The 19,982-nt window shown below is 36.3% G+C and overlaps 1 protein-coding gene across 2 annotated transcripts in view; it reads right to left on the reverse strand.

The window, feature by feature from the left end:
- Gpat4 (Glycerol-3-phosphate acyltransferase 4) overlaps nt 1–19,982 on the reverse strand; it is a 142,266-nt gene that overhangs the window by 35,504 nt on the left and 86,780 nt on the right. The window contains exons 2-5 of one of the 2 annotated variants that reach the window (XM_081763902.1): nt 11,629–11,883; nt 6,533–6,679; nt 4,987–5,121; nt 1,552–1,788 (exon numbers count right to left, since the gene is read on the reverse strand). In XM_081763902.1, the coding sequence (XP_081620028.1) occupies nt 1,552–1,788; nt 4,987–5,121; nt 6,533–6,679; nt 11,629–11,883 (774 nt within the window). Of the gene's footprint in view, nt 1–160; nt 395–1,551; nt 1,789–4,986; nt 5,122–6,532; nt 6,680–11,628; nt 11,884–19,982 lie in introns of both variants that reach the window. The other variant, XM_081763905.1, reaches the window with a different exon arrangement.

The raw sequence follows: 19,982 nt of genomic DNA on the forward strand, positions 1-19,982 counted from the left end.
TAACATGACAATGGATCAAGCTCTGTGTGCATCTATCTCTATCATATTACAAAAAAAATGCCGATTACAATCACAACTAAAATAAATAAATACAACAAAGAAACAAATAAAAGCAGAACAAATGTTATGATGCAACCCTGTGCCGGGACCATTCACCTACCAGAGCATAGCAATTATCACACGCAAGAATCAAGACGTCAATAGGAGAAGTGTGATTTGCCACACAAATCCCTCCACTGGGTTTATTTTCAGGGTTATGGTAAGTGATAACAGCAGACAGTGCGCTAGACAAGATTCCAAAGCACATGATGGAAACTCTGTAGTTCAGCCACCGTTTGAAGGCTCCTTCCGGAAAGTAGCCAACAAATGCTGTACAAATTGTAAGCCACATTACCTGCAACAGCAAAAGTAATTAAACTCAGAAAGGAGAGAAGCCAACATTAAAAATACTTCATTTGACAAGATCTTCCGTAAGAATATAAGGTACTTGTACACACAATCACGGGATTGTTCATTTTCAATAACTTGATCATTAATCATTCACTAATTTAATTTTGGTAATAATTACAATAGAACTTTCTTACATTATTTAGGCGCTTCGAAATCAGATTAAAAACTAAGTTTTAATCCCACTCTCCACCGGAATAAAAGTGGCATTAGAAAATGCCACTGTTGGAAGATAATAGCTATTTTTGAGAAAAAGAGAGGAAAAAAACGATCTTAGAGCTACAAGCTCTTAAAATATTGGAGAAAGTAAAACTTAACGAAAATCTAGCCGAAAATTGGACTCATAAAATACGGTTTTGAGAAATATTGGAAAGAAAGCATAAACTCCCTTTTAATTATCTCAGTAGCTAACTAATACCACTTAAAGCCAGTACGGATGGAACAATATTGAAATGTAAAGAATCTGACTTATGGACTGGTTAGGTCTGACATTCCAGTCTCCTGCTATACTAATTGATCTTGACGATGGCGGTCAAGAATAAAGCATTTAAAAAAAAAAAAAAAAAAAGTTTGCGCTCGTGGTAGGCCAAATAGTAGATCACATGCTCATTAAGTACGAGATTAGTGCCCACTAGTCTGGCGATCATATTTTCTGTTAGTCCAAAATTGTACACATGTTTTCTATAATCAGCCGTGTTTCGGAATTGTACTGGTACTGCACAGAGCTTGATTTTGCCATCGTCTGAAACATAGCTATTTAGAGTATGCGTTTGCGGTAGATTGCAGCTTTGATGCAAATTTTCAATCCCAAATTTATTAGGAACCTCCGAGATGTTTAACAGTTACAAGAACATTCTATACTCTTGAGGAATAAATTGCATTTTTGCTATGTATTATTTCGGCATCTAGTATCAATTTTCATTCTGAGATACATGGATACCGAAGAATTGCCTTGCATTATTTAAATAGCTGTATTCAGTACAAGTATCTTATATGCTTAGGGTGGTAATAGGAAAGAAAAATACAGAAGATAAGCAATACTGACAAGGAGCTCTGGACGTTTATTGTGCACGACTTAAACAGCTCCAACGGACGCTTACTTACCAAAGAATAGCAATTATCAGTGGCAAGAATAACAATATCAATTGGTGACGTATGGTTTGCTACGCATATGCCTCCTCCTTGTGGTCTATATTCCGGATTGTGAAAGATTATCACTCCAGATAAGGCACGTGCAAAGGTACGAAAACACATCAAGAAACATCTCTTGTATATAAAACGTTTGAAGCGACCTTCTGGAAGGTAACCTATTATGGTTGTGCATATAAGAACTGCAAACGTCTGAAAAAAATGTGTTCATTAATTGTTTGCGTGTTTATGTTTTACTTATCCTCTAACAAATTATTATTATTATACACACTGAAATTTTAAATCGCGCACATGTGAATGACTTGTTATGTACTACATATTCGAATAACTTTTTCCCCAGTCACTTATGACTACGAGCGAGTAGGTATAAAATCAAAAGCCTATATTAAATCAACACAAACAGGCAATATTTTCACCTTAAAATTAATTGATAATCAATAATTAGTGAAGACTATATATATCATGCTCCAAGTCTGAAACTGAAGCCATATATTCGATCAACAACTTTTCTGTGGATTTTGACTGCTGGTGTCATACGACTAATGCCTACCTAAATTGAATCACTAGTTTAAAGTCACACGATCCTCTATTTCCTAATATCTAAATCGACTACATATGATCTGGACTTCTACTGCCCTTACTCCCAAAACTTTTTCTCACATACTACGATGGAAATCATAATCATAATTCGAACTTTCATGATAGAAATAGAGCATGACAATTATAATACAAGTTCAGATCACAAATATATTGGTATAAGGGGGGACAAAACTTTAAGCCGCAACTTACAAATGTGTCAAACGGCGCCACGATTTTAATAAGATTGCTTTATTACTAGAGAGCTAATTGATAATTCTGACCTGGTGGATATTAAAAGGAAGTAACAATATTACCGGAAGAATCGTCATTTATAAACGAAGGTCTACCTACATGCCTTTATCTTTGTACGCTTGTATGTGTCTTGATTATAACTAGAGACCAGGTGTTAGGCAAAATGCTTATTTCTTAGTGTTAAAATATGATAAAAAAATGAATATGTTCAAATTCATTTGTGTCCTTTATTTCAATTTTAGCAGAATTTATTTTGCCTATTTGCCTCCATATTGCTTATATTACTGCTTAAATGCAGCATATTTTCTTCAAAATCAAGACTTCACTGAGATAGCAACATTGATCTTCCAAGAAATGTAAAAACTACAAAACTAACTTGAAAAATAGGTTCTACCCCGATATACATGGAATGAATGACATTGCCAGAAATGTGAGCGAGTTATTGCGGCTGATAAGTATTTTAACAAATTACACACAAGTGGTCAAATGCTCAAATGTGAAAACTTACTAAGTGAATCTGATTCACATGTTTCTGCATGTTTTATATCAGATTGTCTAAAAAGTACTGAGCCTGTTAAGGTCAAAATTGAGGTTGCATTTATTGTGATTTGAAAATAGCATTATAAAATTACATACGCACCATCTTCTTATTAGATGATTTTCAGTCATTTTTCCTGCAACACTATAATCTCGTCGCTATAAAACTTCCGTAGTTTCTGGTTAAAAATTGTGACACGTAAGTTCTCCAGAAACAAACAAATGAAAGCTTGACAGGCTATACCGGTGGACACATTAAAACCTCCTAGCCAAGTTCTCTCAATTTCTGATATATGCACTCTAGCGTTGTCAGCGTGATATACGACACCCTTTCTGTTGACCAGTTCAGGCCGTTTTCTGTAACATGCTAGGTGTATCCCCGTTAATTGTCGACAGTACATGTCCAAGTCTATTGTTCTGCTCGGCGGCACCCACTCATGATGCACGATGCCCTTGCAATTCCACCAACGCACAACATAGCCTTCCTGCGCGTCAGGGTGGGCTTTGTCATACTGTGGAGGTTCTTCTCGTTCGTCTTTGATCTCTTTTGCACACGGTTGCAGTAGGTTATCATCTTCATCATTCGTGATCAACCACATCACAAATAGCTCGAGTTCATTAAGTTTCAGTAGATACGAAGATCGAAATTCGATCAAATAAATGTTTTGAGTCAAATCATCATTTGACTCCTTTTTGTAGTCAGCTTTCTCCAAATGCAACACTGTTTGATGATGGATGTTTAAGGCTTTGACGATGTCATGACCGCTTACATGCCGATTTTGCTCGATTTTTGTCAGATTATCATCCACTTTTGCTGTGATTAGTCGCCCATTGCGAGGAACATCTTGGACATAGACATTTTTTCCAGAACAAAAGCGACTGAACTATATTTTGACTGTTTGTTTTGACAACTTATCTTGCCCATAAACAGGACAAATTTCTTCATAGAACTATGCAGGACTTACGCTTATATCGAAATAAAATTGTAAAATGTAATACAGTTTTGCGGAAGTTCACTCATCTTCACGGTGCAATACTTTATGTCTGATTATAAGAATTCCAACTTTTTTTTCTCTCTCTCTCTCTCATATCGACTAGTTTCAACCAACAGCTGTTAAATGACTTTAGACCTGACCCACTGTAACTTAGCCTGAACTGTGGGACATACTTTTCAAGAATACTTCAATTTTTGTCGATAATTGTGGAAAGTAAGGAATACTTTATCCAAGTTTTTGCTTCATTGGGATTGAAAAAAAAACTCACTGATCTACGTGTCTGATTAAACCATTTTTGTAAGGTAAGCAATTTATAATCGTTCTTTTGTATTATTTGATCAAAAACTGTATTTCATCATTGAGATCATTTGGATGATCACAAATTAGTACTGCCCTACGAAAGAATTCTTCCAAATATTAAATATTCCAAAATGTATTCTGTTATAAAATAAACATTTCAATCTGATTTAAAACAATGTTTGCCAATAGATATAGTCTCAATGTTTGACAATGGAGATAGTGTGTTCTCCATGGCTAGACAGTCATTCTGGGAAAAGTAATGATTTTGATGTGTATCTTTGTTCTGAAATTAGTAATACAGCATAGACACCACGTTTCTTTTAAATTCAACTCTTTCTTTCCTCCACTGTGTTCTGCTCGTTCTTTTTAGTACTCATTTTTTATGTTGCTTTCCTTTTAGTATGTATTTCTGTTCCCATATAATATTTCTCTTATTCGTTTGTATACTTGTTAGCTTACCATTGAAGACGGAATCAGTTTCTTGTTCCAATGCATCTGGAAAATGTTTAGTCTTTCCACGACAGGATTATTGTAAGTAACCTATTTTTTGTTAATTTGAATCACTCTCTCATGCGCCTACATAGCTTTATTAGTATTATTGTTTACGATTAATCTGTCTGACCTCTAACCTAACTTATTTTTCTTCCGTGTGTGACTCGTAGATACATACAATTATAATGACAGACAATAAAAGTTAAAAGAAGTAAACTGACTACTAAATACTCACCCCTATGAAACATATCATGATCCTCAACGGCAAAAGGAAGAAATATCGTACAAAAAACCCTAGTACCCAAATGATTGTAAGTCGCCAACTTATGAATTCGTAGTGATGATTGGTCCTCGTTAGTAAGTTCCAAGACTGAAAGAGTGAAAAAGCATACTTATTTTACAGCACTAAAGAAAGAATATACACACAATTTTCACCTACATGATACATTAGTAATCAAAGCTAAAAAACTAAACAAAAACTTAAAAAAAAAAAGAAAGAAAAAAAGAAGTAATAACATACTGACTATATATGAAAGACACCATTACCAACTCTAAATCTGTTTCTCTCTTCCGCTCCTCATTACTATATTTAACAGAACCTTAGCTTCTCTTATTTACTCGCGATTTTGTATTTTTTCTTAGTAGTGGTATTATTTAAAAGCTGTTTATTTACTATTTTTATTTATTATTTTTCTACAACACGATAAAAGATTATTCTCTGTCACTCTCAAGCCTATATTCGTTACAATAAAAAGATACCTTATATTTAGTTGTAAAGGTGTCAATAAATAAATAAATAAATAATAAACAAGAAGTAGATATGCATTCTACTTTATTTCGGGATTCCATCTTCGTTTACACTTCATCATCAATTTATTGATTATTGTATCACTATTAATGTGTATTCATGAGGTTTTTTTTTTTTTTTTTTTTTTTTTTTTTTTTTTTTTTTTTACTCTGGCACACTTAATTAACTGAGAAACAATATCAGGTACAAAAATCTTGAACATTCCGGGGTATACCGAGCTTTCTACTTGTACCCGTTAGGAGTGCAATTCGACACAGCATACTATTGCAATTCCTTGCAATATCACCTTCGTTCCGCACTCAGGAAAAAAAGGCAGCAAATGCTTCTCTCATCGTATGATTTAGTCTCTATGTCAGAGCATGATGGCATGTTTAATCAATTGATGCACGATATTTTGGTTTTATCAACCACTGATAATATTGCAAATACTTTTATTGAGAAACTTAATACAATAATTTTTATCATAATATAATAAGACATTTTATATTACTATAGCGGTCAGATTTAACAAACCTCATGTTACAAATTAACATTTCTGTCGTAACTACTTCTAAGGAACGGTAAATTTTAACTCTGGAATTGCAAAGATTTAGTTCAAATTTTCAGGACACTGTAATATATCTGGATGAAATTATTACGCATACGATTGAACTTCCATGTATTCTTGATGCGCCTGGCTGGAAATCTTTTAAAAGAAGTTTGTATAAGGCATTCTTTGTTTCGGAAATTGAAATATTGAGGTTCATGCTCTCCGTATTTTCACCATCAAACACTGCTGATAGCCCATGATTTGTAATTTTCTGTTCTAATTTATAGGTCCAATACAATAATTTGAGTTGACATCTTGAACAAACATCTTCAAAATTACGAAGACATACGAGCTGTCTCAAACTAGGAATAAAACTGGGACTTTAAGAAAATGACACTTTAAAAAAATCCAAGAAATTAAGTAAAAGATAGCACAAATACTAACCTTTAACTCTTCTGCTTCAAACCTAAGCGTCACTTGATCCTCTATTATAGCTTCAACACCTGCTTTTATATAATCCAGACAGTCCGCCAAGTGAAATTCCCGTTTGAGCGTCTCAAACGATCGTCTTCGTGGTAATTTTTCTTTTTCCTGAATAATAAAAGATAGCATTACAAGGCATCACTAACTACTAACAACATATTAAATATGATTTCACTACGAATTACAAGTGTGCTGCTCACGAATCACATGTAATAATATAAAGGTAACCAAGAAAGTTCTGCCGCTTTATGTGGAGGTCTGTGTTCAATTGGCCCTCACACTGTGAGTTGAATGCGAATGGAGGTAAGACGAAGGTCAGCTATTGGTGTGGGTATATCCAACATACTACCTGATTGAGGCAGTTCAGTTACATCGTGAACTTGCGCAAGGACAGAGTGAACATGGAACCTCCACAGTGCGTCGTAAGGGCGTGAATGCTGTACGAGTTTCAACTGGGGTCAAATGCCGTTGCAGCGGGGCGGAAGATATGCACAGCCTTTGGTGAAAGTGTCGTGACTACGCGGATAGTGTAACGGTGGTTTAACAAGTCTAAGGACGGTGACGAAACACTCGAAGACGCACCGTGTGCCGAGATCTTCAGGCAGCAACTGAGGTGAACAGTGGCCAGACATGTGAGGAACTGGGACTACAATTCAGTGTGAGTGGAGAAACCATTCGGCAGCACCTCCATCAACTTGAGGAAACACTGTAAGTTGGGTCGATGGGTCAAACATGATTGGACTCCGTGCCAGAAGGCAATGCGAGCACACACCTGTGTTTCTTTGCTGTCTCGTCTGAGGAAGGGGCCACTTCTGGACACGGTGTTGACATGAGATGAGAAGTGGGTCCTATATAAAGCTCCACGGCGCTCTTCTCATTGGTTAGCATCCCATGAACCGATTTCAAAACAGCCGAAACCAACACTGCACCAGAAGGTCCTTCTGTGTGTTTTGGTGGACTGCTCGTAGCATAGTGCATCGATAACTGCTACCAGCTGGTCAGAACATCAAATGCAACTGTGTCCTTTCAGCAGTTGGATCGTGTTCAAGAAAAACTCAAAACTCTGGAGCCAGCATTTCTGAATCGCAAAGGGGTCCTCCTGTTACAGGACAACGCTAAGCCCAACGTGGCTGGGATGACCTGGGACACTATTCTACGCCTTGGATGTGAAACACTCTTTCATTCTCCATACTCCCTGTATATTGCACAGTCCGATTATCACCTGTCCCATTCCTTGGACTATCACCTTAGAGGACGCCAGTTCAAATCCCTAGTAGAAACGCAAAATGCACGTGGATACCTCCTTCGCTTCACGGCCCACTCAGCTCTATCGCGATGGAATCCACGGCCTTCCAGAACGTTGGAAGAAGGTCGTCGTGCTGACGGGGACTAGTTTTTAATCTTTCAGGTGCGTCCTATGTGACATATTGCTGTTCGAATGTGGTGGATGAAAAAGCGACAGAACTTTCTTGGTTACCATTATACAATCAAATACATGGCCCGCTTTAAGAAGTTAATAAAAATATATATTGAAATATTCTACACAATCGTTTCCTAATACGGGTCACAAACTCTGATTTCAAAAATCTTGCATATTAACAATGGATCTTTCTGCGAATAAAAAATCAGTACTTGTTAACCGAATCACCATCTTTCAAGTTAAATTTAACCTTGATAACTACTCCAAATATTCTATTTTACGTTAACAATCTTTTAACAATGCTTAAGGCTTAATCTAACCATACCACATTACTACCAATATTATTTTGTTAAATATATATATATATATAAAACTTAATTTAGTGGCAAAAATAAAGCGTGAGACAAAATTACCTTTCTCATACAATTATTATTGCACGTAAACATGTAGCAGAAAAGGACGACAATACTGGGTTAAGAAGAAGTTTTTCTTTTTTTAATTTAATTTAAAATTATTCGCTCAAATAAAACGCATTGACAAAAAATTTTCATGTTCTTTAAAAGAGAATTGTTTGCTCTACAACATTGGGTTTTACTTTGTGAATTTTATTGTATTTGTTTCTTTTCAGCTCACTAAAAGGAAATGTCAAATGGACAAAACAGTATTTTTGACACCATTTACTTTATGCATTTAATTAAGGTATTAAGTCATCCAGCTGGTCGTGAGATTTATGTGGTTAAAAATGGGAATTTTGAACCAGAGGGCGAATCACATTGATTTATCGAGTTCGATTGAAAGAGCGACTGAATCACCTTTCTCATTAAAATCTACATCAAATGACTATATATAAACTGGTGATTACCTTCTTCGAATAGAAAATCTTCGCGCTAGGAATTCATGTTAATTATGTTCCCAGAATTAGGGTTGATCTCCTTGAGAAGACGGGGTAAAACAAAAATGGCTAGGCCAACTTTACACTGGTCCAACCACTTTCTCATTTTCTCGATTATTGAGTATCGCTTTGTTTCAGTTTAAGATTAAGGAAAATTCAAATAATTTTTCTTCTTGTTTGGTTGTTTCTGTTCTCAATTCAGAGAAAGCCAAAGATTTCTTCACTTTTAGACTCATTAGGGAAATAACCACAAGGACAGGGTGTTTCACCCAAAAGTCCGTGATTTCTAGCGGCTACAAAATTTATTTGAATAATATTATAGTAATATTTATACGTAAATACACAGCGAAAAATGATTTTTTTTTTTTTTTTTTTTTTAAGGTTCCATAGTTCAGTATAATAATGACGGACCGTAGACTTACGTTGCAGCAGAAGATCTCATTGGTGCCTTGGCTCCCTTGTTGTCTCCAAAGACCGTTCCGACTGGAGAATCATTTTGCATGGGCACCACCCAAGTCCATATGGCGTTATGTTGATCAGTTGAATAAGACTAGTAATGTTACAGGACTTCGAAGGGGGGGAGCGAAGCGGGATCCAGATTAACTGTGCGTACAGAACAGCGTATTGCAGTAGTGCGAGCATCTGTTGTGAATAGCCTGACTAAATAAATCTCTGCAACGTTTGTCAGCAGAAAATGCAATATCCGTAATATCATGTTGGCGTATTCTGCGAAAAGATCTGCAAATGTTCCCCTACAAAATGAAGATGCTTCAAAAATTAACAGATATTGCAAAAAGAAGGCGTCTGCATTTTGCAAATCAGTTCAGTGCATTAATTGCTGATGACCCAGACATTATTGGAAACTTGTAGTGTATAGACGAAGCTTACTTTTGTCAGTCTGGTGAAGTAAACAAACAAAATGTAAGATTTTGAGCAGCAGAAAATCCGCAAGAAGTGGTAGACTCACCCCTGCATCCGGAAAAGGTTTCGGTTTGGTGTGCTGTAACAAAACGTGGCATAATTGGACATTTCTTCTTTGATGGCTATGTCACATCAGAAAATTATTTGGAAATGCTTGAGCATTACTTCTATCCTAGTCTTCGTCGTAAAAGGTGTCCACTTCGTCGGCAATGATTCCAGCAGAATGGAGCTAAACCGCATACAACAGAACCTGTCCTTAATTTCCATCACACAAAATTCCGCAATCGTGTGATCTCTAACCGCTATCCATTGTTTTTTGGAATAGGCTTAGAGTGGCCTCCATGCAGCCCAGACATTAACCCTTGTGATTTTGTATTGGATTACCTCAAGCAGGAGGTATTAAAGCTTAAACACCGATATTTAAACTAACTAAGAGCACATATTGAGCAGTGTATTGCAGCAGTTAGTCACGTCACCCTTGGTAAGGGTTTTGATAACATGTGCATCAGGGTCAGGAAAGTGTCCAATCGTCAGGATGGACACTTCGAGCATGTTTTACATTAAACTTTAGTCTTTCACTTATCATACCATGTAAATTTCTTTTACTATGATCATCAATAAAATACGTTGTTGCCCTTCAAAATCACGGCTTTTTCACTGAAACACCCGTTAGAAAAGCATTAAGGGCGAAAGTCACACAACATAAAATACTCTTTAACATTTTCCTACGCAGAATATTAAATGAGAAATGCCACATTCTTAGGGCAATAAACGCCTAAATTTGTGAACTACATTCTTCAACTCCTATTACTTTAGAAGAAACATTTACTGTCTAATTGTTGCCAACTTCATATCTAACCAATAAGCAGTTAAACTATTAACCGTTTAGTACCGGTTAATCGTAAACTAGTAACATTTACATCGTAAAACAAATATCCAGACTAATTAATTTACTACTTTAGTATCTTTCCATTTATATTATATCTAAACATCTAATCTGGAAAGAATTAAAGAATTATTTTGAAATTATTACGAGTACATAATTAACACCTGGAGTATTGCTAGCGTGATTATAATTTCAATAGCTAAAAGAGAAAACACACACACACACACACATACACCTGATATGTGAGAAAAGTTTTCGTACCGAAATTAATCAGTATCCACCTACTCCCGCAATATCACTGCCTTTATCTACATTAATTAAATTTCTTCAGACTGATCTTCAAAGCACGGGCAGTAATCCGTCTCTGCCGTTGTTTAATGTATATTTGAATTTCTTCAATTGAGTCTACCTCCAATCGGACAACTCAGGTTCGATTCTTGTTAGAATTAGGATTAATTTCTTTCTACCTTTCTTTCAATGCGGCGCAGAAATTCAACTAGACTCTGTAAAATTAGTGCTTTGGGAACTCTGAAGCGTAAATCGGACGAAACGTGCTGCTGATTGGCCGAATTTAATTAAGTATGGAGCCGCCTTACATCATCCATCATCCGTGTGCATCATTGGTATGTTCCTTTAAGTTCTATTTTATTTATTTATTTTTAAGTAAGGTTTGCACTTCTAGCAGAGTATCGATCTACCAATACGCGTACCAAATGTCAGTACTCTTACCATGAGACTACGGCGAAGGTCCTTTTTAAAAGGGGACAAATAGATGCAGCATTTGTGTAAAATATTGCTTCTTGCAGAATGCATCAATTGTAATGAGTTAAGATAACCATATTACTTTCTTGAACTCGTACAAGCAAAACCCTATCTTGGGATCTGAGAAACTAGAATCTGACACCACGACTTTTCTTATATTTCAAATTTCTTCTTACCTGACTTGATGTAGAATTTGGCGACGGTGGAGACACATGATTGCCAGTAGCATTAGCTTGTGGCCTATAATTTTGAACAGGATCAGGCGCTAAAATAAGATTTTCTCTGCTTATCACCCGGGTCACACCATTTTTCATTATTTCCGGCTTCTCTTTAGTCACTTCCTTTTTCTCTTCTTCAATCTCATCTTCGGATTCGGTTATAAGTTCGTGGTACTTTTCTCGTTTTGCTATTTCTATTTTTTGACGTCCATACTGAAATAGAAAGATGTAATTAAAGAAATTCCTATAAACGAAATAAGGGATAATATTATAATATAATAATACGCATAAAAGAAAGTAATTGTCTACAGACAAACTTTTATAGTTCTTACGGATTAATACTACTCTGCAACAAAGTAATAATGAACATTTTAAAATATGTTCTGGCAATAAGGAATAATTCCGGAAGACTCTTCCAGAAGATTGCTCACTAATACAGTTTCTACTTATAACAATACTTATTAGAAATTGAAGCAATGTAATATTAGAAAAGTTTACCTGCTACGCAGGCGAATCGCGCATTACCAGTGAACAACACCTGTTGATTCTTCAATTCATGCACACTAGATTACTTTACAGCAATGCATTATAAAAATGCGACATTAGAGACTGAATCTTTTTTGAATAACCTTGTATAAACTTCCGATTTGCCATAGGACAGGCTACGAAGAACTATGGCCGGCAAGAAGAAAGGATGTGTGGCCAATGCATTATCTCTAGCAGTTACATTTGACAATGCTGTTTTGCCGGGTTCAAACTTTTTTTTTTTTTTTTTTTTTTTTTTTTGAGGAAGCCTTTTAGATAAGAATTTGCACCCTATTAATTGTAGTAACTTCCTAAGAGCCACAAATAATGTGTTAACAACTTGGATTAAACCCCGGTTACACCGTCATTGCACGTGTGCCAACAACGAGGATGCCACACTTTTCTATTATCATTCAATCATCATGTATATTTCAGTATTACATAACTAAGTTTGTTAACGTACATAACTATTAGGGTTATTATAGTTTACCAAACACTAGTCAAAACTAATATAATACTACATATATGCACGAATCAGTTCGATGGACTGGATTTTTTTTTTTTTTTTTTTTTTAATATTATCTAAAAGAAACTATAAAACAGTAAACTGAACCCAGTGCCAGTGATGAAATAGTTTCGAAGTTGAAAGGTTGAAATTCTTGATTTGTGTAACACATTAACCAATGCAAGTCAAAGGACAGAAGCTATAAAATTGCTATTTCATAATTTCTCTGCACATGCTGAGTTTGGTGTGCGGAAAGAATTCAACCAAAAGATAAAGAGATCGACGACAAAGGAAATTAAAAACCAAGCGGAAATGTGGACAAGAAAGGAAAACCAGAAGATAACAAAACAAGAATAAATCTACGAAATTGCAAATTACTTTCAACATTCAACCGCCGGTTTGCGACATTATTTTTGGTTAGTGTCACTAGCGGTGTGGTGCTATTTCCGCAGCCCTCAACCTATCTTTACCATTTTCCAATCCACAAGTACCGAAAGGGTGAGAACAACTGGTCTATAGGATGTTTGCTATTGAAGATGTGCATTGTAGACGGAAGTTTGTATTTATTTTTAAGTTGGAGATTTTTGTGAACTAATCCTTCACTAATTTCAAGCTCGAACCTCTCTGGTTTCAATATTTATCTCTATAGAGCAAAAACGGTAATAGAAAGCCAACAGCAATTTCTTTGACATGAAATAAGCGTAGCACGAATAGGTTCAACCTTATTATTTTTAAAATGTGAAGTCCGTGGTTCGATCCCCGACCAAATAAGTTTGTGGTGGACAACATCGTGTCCGTTGGGTTCTCGGAGGTACTCCTGTTTCCCACATCATTCCACCAATTCTTCCATCATCATTCAGTTACCTCAACCAGCGTCTCCCTTAGCCTAAAGGGTACAGTTGTGGAACGTTAAAACTGAAAGATTTCATTTCATTTCATTTGTGAAATTGGCGTAGCAAGAATAGGTTCAACTTCGGCTTGAATCCCTCTATTGAAACAGAAAGTTGTAGAGATTTGTCACTCCCGATTTTAATACTAGATTTTATCGAACAGTAACTAAGACATTACTGTTAACCCGATCCAATTAGCTAAGGATAGAAGTCAGTGGAGAGCTTTTGTGAACGCGGCACTGAACCTCCGGGTTCCATAGGCCATAGAGTTAGTTAGTTAGTTAGTTAGTAACTAAGACATAGCATATATATTTAATTACAGATTCAAAATCCTAAGACTATCCGCGAAATTGTTTTTGCTTATTGTTCTTTAGGAGTGTAGCGCTTTCCATCTTCCATATTATCCTTTTATTGAAACTGGATTTGATACATCACTTCTGGTTACAATACTGGACTCCTGTAGTTTGGAAGTCAACTAAAATTTTACAAAGTAAAATGAAACACTTATTTCTTTTAAAACGTGAGGTCCCTGGTTCGATTCCCACCCAAGTAAGTTTGTAGTAGATAACATCGTGTCCAAGGGGTTTTCTCAGGGGCACTCTCGTTTCCTCCAACGCCATTCCACCAATTCTTCCATCATCATTCACTTACTTTAACCATCGTTTCCCTTCGCCTAAAGGACATAACCTGACCACTCGTTAATCTGGATCCAACTGACTTACCATAGTCTCTCACATTCAGAGCAATATTTAATTAAGAATATTAATGCTTTTACTATAGAATAATTAAGTATATCACAGAATTCTATGTAAGTTTCATTTGTAGAAACCTGTAATCGATTTTCATCTTATTCTAACATACGAACAAGAAACGAAAAGCTTCATTGGACTATTTTACATGCCATATAATTGTATTAAGGTATCGTTTTTATAGTTTTCCGTTTAAGCAGAATCTCAATGCTTTGATTTACACATTTAAGTATGTTAGTTTTAAGCATACTGTCGTATTTTGACCCGATTAACAGGAAAAAAATAGCTTGGGTTGCGTTGACGACTGCCTTTACATTGGATTTTATATGTGTGTGTTCGAAATGAGGAAAAAAAGCAGAGGCGGTATGTTTTATTGCAATTTTGACTCGACACACCAGCTATCTAAATGTTAAAATACAGTGAGGGTATGCTGCCTAAAAGACTTCGTTTCTATTAACATAATGACTCAAAACCATGGGAGAGCTTCTCCGTAGTTAAGGGGAAAGGGAGCATGGAGAGGTTTTGGTCCCCGCTCCTAACTTTTTGAGACATAGCATAGCATGAAATGTACCGTATTTACAGTTTTGCTAACTTTATTCCTGGAAATGTGAAAATTCTGCAAGATATTTCATTTACTTTAAGATAGTAAATAAAATTTTGGAGAGCTTAAGCCCGGAAGCCCCCTTTAAATACGCCACGGTCTTCAACTAACATAACCAACAAGAGTTCTTGGGTTGAAGCTAGGAGTGAACTTTTTTTGTAGACACGGTAGTAAAAATAAAAATGTCTATGTTGGTAACTTACATATTATTTTTACATAAGAAATAAAGTCCTTTCGACGTTCAAAACTATTCGTCAATTACGGTATAAAAATTGATTTATTAAAGGTACATTAGCATCCACTTTTCACTGACGCTGTCTTGATCACTGAAAAACCAGAGGCGATATGGCATACCACCACATACCGTCTCACTTCGACCAATATATATATATATATATATATATATATATATATATATATATATATATATATATATATATATATATATATATACCGAGCGAGTCAAAAGTCCCTTGCCATAGGTCAACTTGGTAACTATTGAAGATATGAAAAAATGAGAGCATTTTGATTGCCAAGTGTAGGTTGTCAATCTAAAATGGTGGAATTTTCGTAATTGGATCAACCGTTTAAGCTCGACTGTGGTATAGCACGCAATAATAAAAATGCAAAGTTGCCAGATGGAATGAAATAATAATCTTTTCTTCTTTGTCAGTGGAGGACAAGATGGAATGAAAATCTGGAACGTGAAATACCCTGGTCTAAGAAGAATAGAAAGAGCAAATTAAAGAACAAAAGGAGCAGACCTATTTGCAGGGCTCACGACAGTGGCGTCAGCACCACAAGGGGTGGGTGGGAGAGAGGAAGTATACAAGGAAGACAAACAAATGAAAATAAGTTGTCATTTTCTGTGATAGGTAAGCGTGCGGAAGCCAATATCCCAACTGAAGTCGCCTGCTTCTATGACTGGGTCCTGCCCTTGATTTATTGATTTAGATTTGTGTGGAAGGGCTAAGGAAATGGTTCAGGCCGCAAACGCCGAGGACACAGCGTCCCTGTTACGTGAGATGAGGAGTAGGACAGCAGACCTGGGCAGTGTAGAGACGGTAGCATCCCGGCATTCGCCTGGTGGGACTGCGGAAAACCATGGAAAACCGCAGTCGGGATGACTGGATCGTGTCATTCCTTGTGTCCATGTACCTGTCTATAACTGGTGTTTGCTTGTGTATATTTCTTTTCTATATGGTTATTATTATTACTATTATATTAATATTATTTAATAATAATAATAATAATAATAATAATAATAATAATAATAATAATAATAATAATAATAATAATAATAATAGGAGGAGTAGTGTGATTATGTAAATTGTGATTCGGGTCTAGCCGTTGGTATATGCGTTGCTGTTATTGACTCTACGCACTAAGCTCTGTTAGAGCAGTATATCGGTGTTGTTTACTCAAGAAGAAATAACGGGTCAGCAAATCCAATTAACTGGTGGTCTATGATACACTTGAACAAAGTCGGCAAGGTCGCAACCTGTACGTACACAGATCATTTGTCTGAGTGCATTTGATCGTTCCAGAGTGCAGTGGTGGAATTAGTACATAGCAATCGGAGCTACCTGTGCCACGCGGCTATTTGTTCGTGGGGTGTCTAATGCGACCGCTCTGAATGAATTGAGAGTAATTTTGTGTTATCGATTTCACCTATGACACGTGTGTTTTTAGGGCGTGAAATGTATTCAATGCAAGAAAAAGCTGAAATGGTGCCCCTTCTTGCAGCTGGAATGAGTCAACGGGAAGCAGCAGCAGAGCATCACAGGCGTCATCCAAATCAGGTAGCACCGTCCCACCAACTTATTTCAATACTCATGGCACGCTTTAAGGCCACAGATAGTGTGGTGGAAGGCCCCGTAGTGGACGACCACGAACTGCAACATCCTGCGACATGACAATTGATGTGCTTGCAAAGGTGGCAATTAGTCCTGAAAGACCAACACGGAAGATTGCACAAGAGGCGTCCATATCTCAGAAGTCTGTCTCCAGAATTTTATCACGTATACCAGATTGTTATAATATTTCTTATATGGAAAAGTTCCAGTTCACAAGGACCTTCCAAAGATAATATAAGTGCATGTAAGTGAAGTGGTGTAAGCGTCTTAATTTAGTACAAATTCGTACCATACTGAGAATGATCTTTCAACTTTGCAGGTACCTATAGGACGTAGTGTAGGAAACTAATGTCGTAGTGTAGGAAAACCGTCCCCAATATCACTCTATTTGAATTTTACATAAAATATCAGTCAACTTCATATTCTTCTCTGCATATTTCTTTATAATTGAATGAAAACACATTCAGTTATGCACTTTTCAAAATTCAAAGAAAGAACTCTCACAAAGATTTGAGTTCTTGTATCGCATTATCCATAGACGTAATGTCACTACAGTTGAACGATACCACTACCACGATACTGGTACCTGGGACGATAAAGAAATTTTGCCAACGGTATCCGCAAATCTTATATCAAAATTTTCTAGTAACGCTATCACATATGGCCGTACAACTTCATTATGGTCTCATAGTCTTAAAAATCTGCCTTCAGAAATACGTACAGACTTTCTTCCATCACTTTCTTGTAATATTTGTGAAATGCCTCCAAATAAGTCTATGAATCACTCATAATATCCTTCAAACGAGAGGTTGCTACTGACACTTTCATCGGTAAATCACTACGAGTAAAATTAGTCAAGGAATTAATTGGTTTCAACACTTCCAATATAGCGAACAGTAAGACCGTTAGCTTTTTGTTCTGGACTACTACCAACAATCCCCCTATCTCTGATGACAAATCTCCTTAATCTGTATGTATTTTTTGCATAGTTACTACGATTGGTGCCAGACGTCAACAAGGGCTTTGACAATCGAAAGTGGGACGTCCAACGACTTTCTCCTACTCTCAAGCTCCAGATTGGGATTATTCATGATAGCTTGTAATGCTTTTGATTTTTCGGTGACTGATGAGAGAACTTCCACAGGCTTCTATAAATTTCCGATTTTTCAAATAACTATATTAAAAGAAATATAACATTCCAAGCATTACACCTTAAAAAGCACAAATAAACCACATTAAAACCCGATCAACACACTGATTTTTTTTTTCTGTCGTTGCTTTGTGCTGATACATATTGCTTAGTGTTCAACCTCTCAGATAAAAGCGAATTTTGCAGGGAATTTTAGAAAGCGTTCTCTCGAAATGACAAGGGAAGTGACTTTTTGTAGAATATGAAAAGAGACATCGATTGAAAACTCGCGAATCGGAAAAACAAACTGCATGTTAAATTTGAAATCGGAAACACATATGGTTGTACCAATATCTTCACAAAAAACTACAACTTTTGGGGGGATTTTCCCTCCTAAGATGCCTGGATAAAACAGTTTCCACTGCATTTCACTCCAACGTACCAGATTGTAGCACAATTATTATTTTATGCATATTTTGTTGCAATGTTTTTCTGTAAATACTGATCAATTTATATTTTGAATCTGCTAGAAAGAAAGGTTTGAATTTACCAATTTATGTTCTTTAAAAAAAAAAAAAAAAAAACTACAGAGAATCATTGGTTTAATTTTTCAATACGCACTAGTGCAATGAAATACTTATCAATATTCGTCCGTAATAGTGTGAATATTCAAACACTTAAAGCATTACTAAAACGAATAGAATCACTTTTTGTTGTTGAAAGGAATAAAGTAAGTAATTGTTTTGATTATTGTTTTATTATTATTATTATTTTACTGTAACAGAATATGATTATGTAGAGTACAAGATATTAACTCACTTTTTCAATTTACGCACACGTTCAATATTTGTACAATCCGCGGCAAAAAACCTGCAACATGAGCATATAAGTTTATTGTGAAATGACGAAGTCTTTTGCTCCCAAATAAGTGTGCACGGGAGGAGGACGAGGTTTATCCTGGCGTGATTCATTCCGCTTAGACGTTATGTTCATTTCCTGTGTTGTTAAGCGTAGTTTAATAATAAACTTACATCCTCATGTTGCAGGTATTTTGCCCCGGATTGTACAATTCTACTCAAACCAGTAATTGAGTTGATTTTGAGTTTAACATCCCGTTCAGCAACGAAGCTATGTGAGACGTGGACCTACTGATTAACGTGTACTCCGAACCAGTTGAGCTCCCGCCGGGAATCGAACCCGAGTTTTCCGTGCCAAAGGCATGTACGCTAACCGCTTAGCCAAGAAGAAGATCCAACCAGTAATTGTAGCCAACAGACTTGTAAATGCATTATTACTTGAAAGGCGATTATTCTAAGTATATTTTCGTCTTCTTTTTCTTCTTCTTATTATTAGTAGTAATATTCGGATCTTTTTTGTATTGCTTATTACATTTTCATCGAATGTTAACCCGTAGATCCAGACCTAGTACGCGAAATGGTAAATTCAGCCTATCAGCCCTTCATACCAGGCTTTTAAAGCATCTCGACGGAGCTTGTCAATTTTGCAAAGCAAGGGGGGGGGGAGGGCAAGAAATCAAACAGCACAAAAGCAAGACAAAGAAAACATGAGCTTTACATCCTCCTGTCGATACTTCTCTCATTTCGCATACCTTTGAAGATCTTTCCCTGAATTGACCATACAAAATCTGCAATCTTGATGCCACTTTACACTCAACCATCTTTCAACAGGCAGCACACTTTGACAATGCTTGGTGGTGTGATTAGTTTGCCTTGCATGTTAACAGTTCCCGGCTACACACTTCACAAACACTGGCATTGCAGTATATTCAGACACTTTTGTGCAACGGTACAACGGCGCTGTATACGTTTAGTGAGTACACCAATATGCTCATGATCTATGGCGAATGTCGATGCAATGGGCGGGCTGCAAATAGTTTGCACATTGAACGCTTTTCCGATCGTCGCTAGCCATCATACACTATGTTTGCGAGAATTGAAGTGCATGTATGGGAAACCAGTACCTTGATAGTCAATTAGGGTAACTATGGTGCTCCGAGCACTCGCCGTACAGCAGAATTTGATGAAGCTGTGTTGGAG

Source organism: Thermobia domestica, chromosome 1, assembly GCF_964235325.1.
Source record: "Thermobia domestica chromosome 1, izTheDome1.hap1.1, whole genome shotgun sequence".
Classification (NCBI taxonomy): domain Eukaryota; kingdom Metazoa; phylum Arthropoda; class Insecta; order Zygentoma; family Lepismatidae; genus Thermobia; species Thermobia domestica.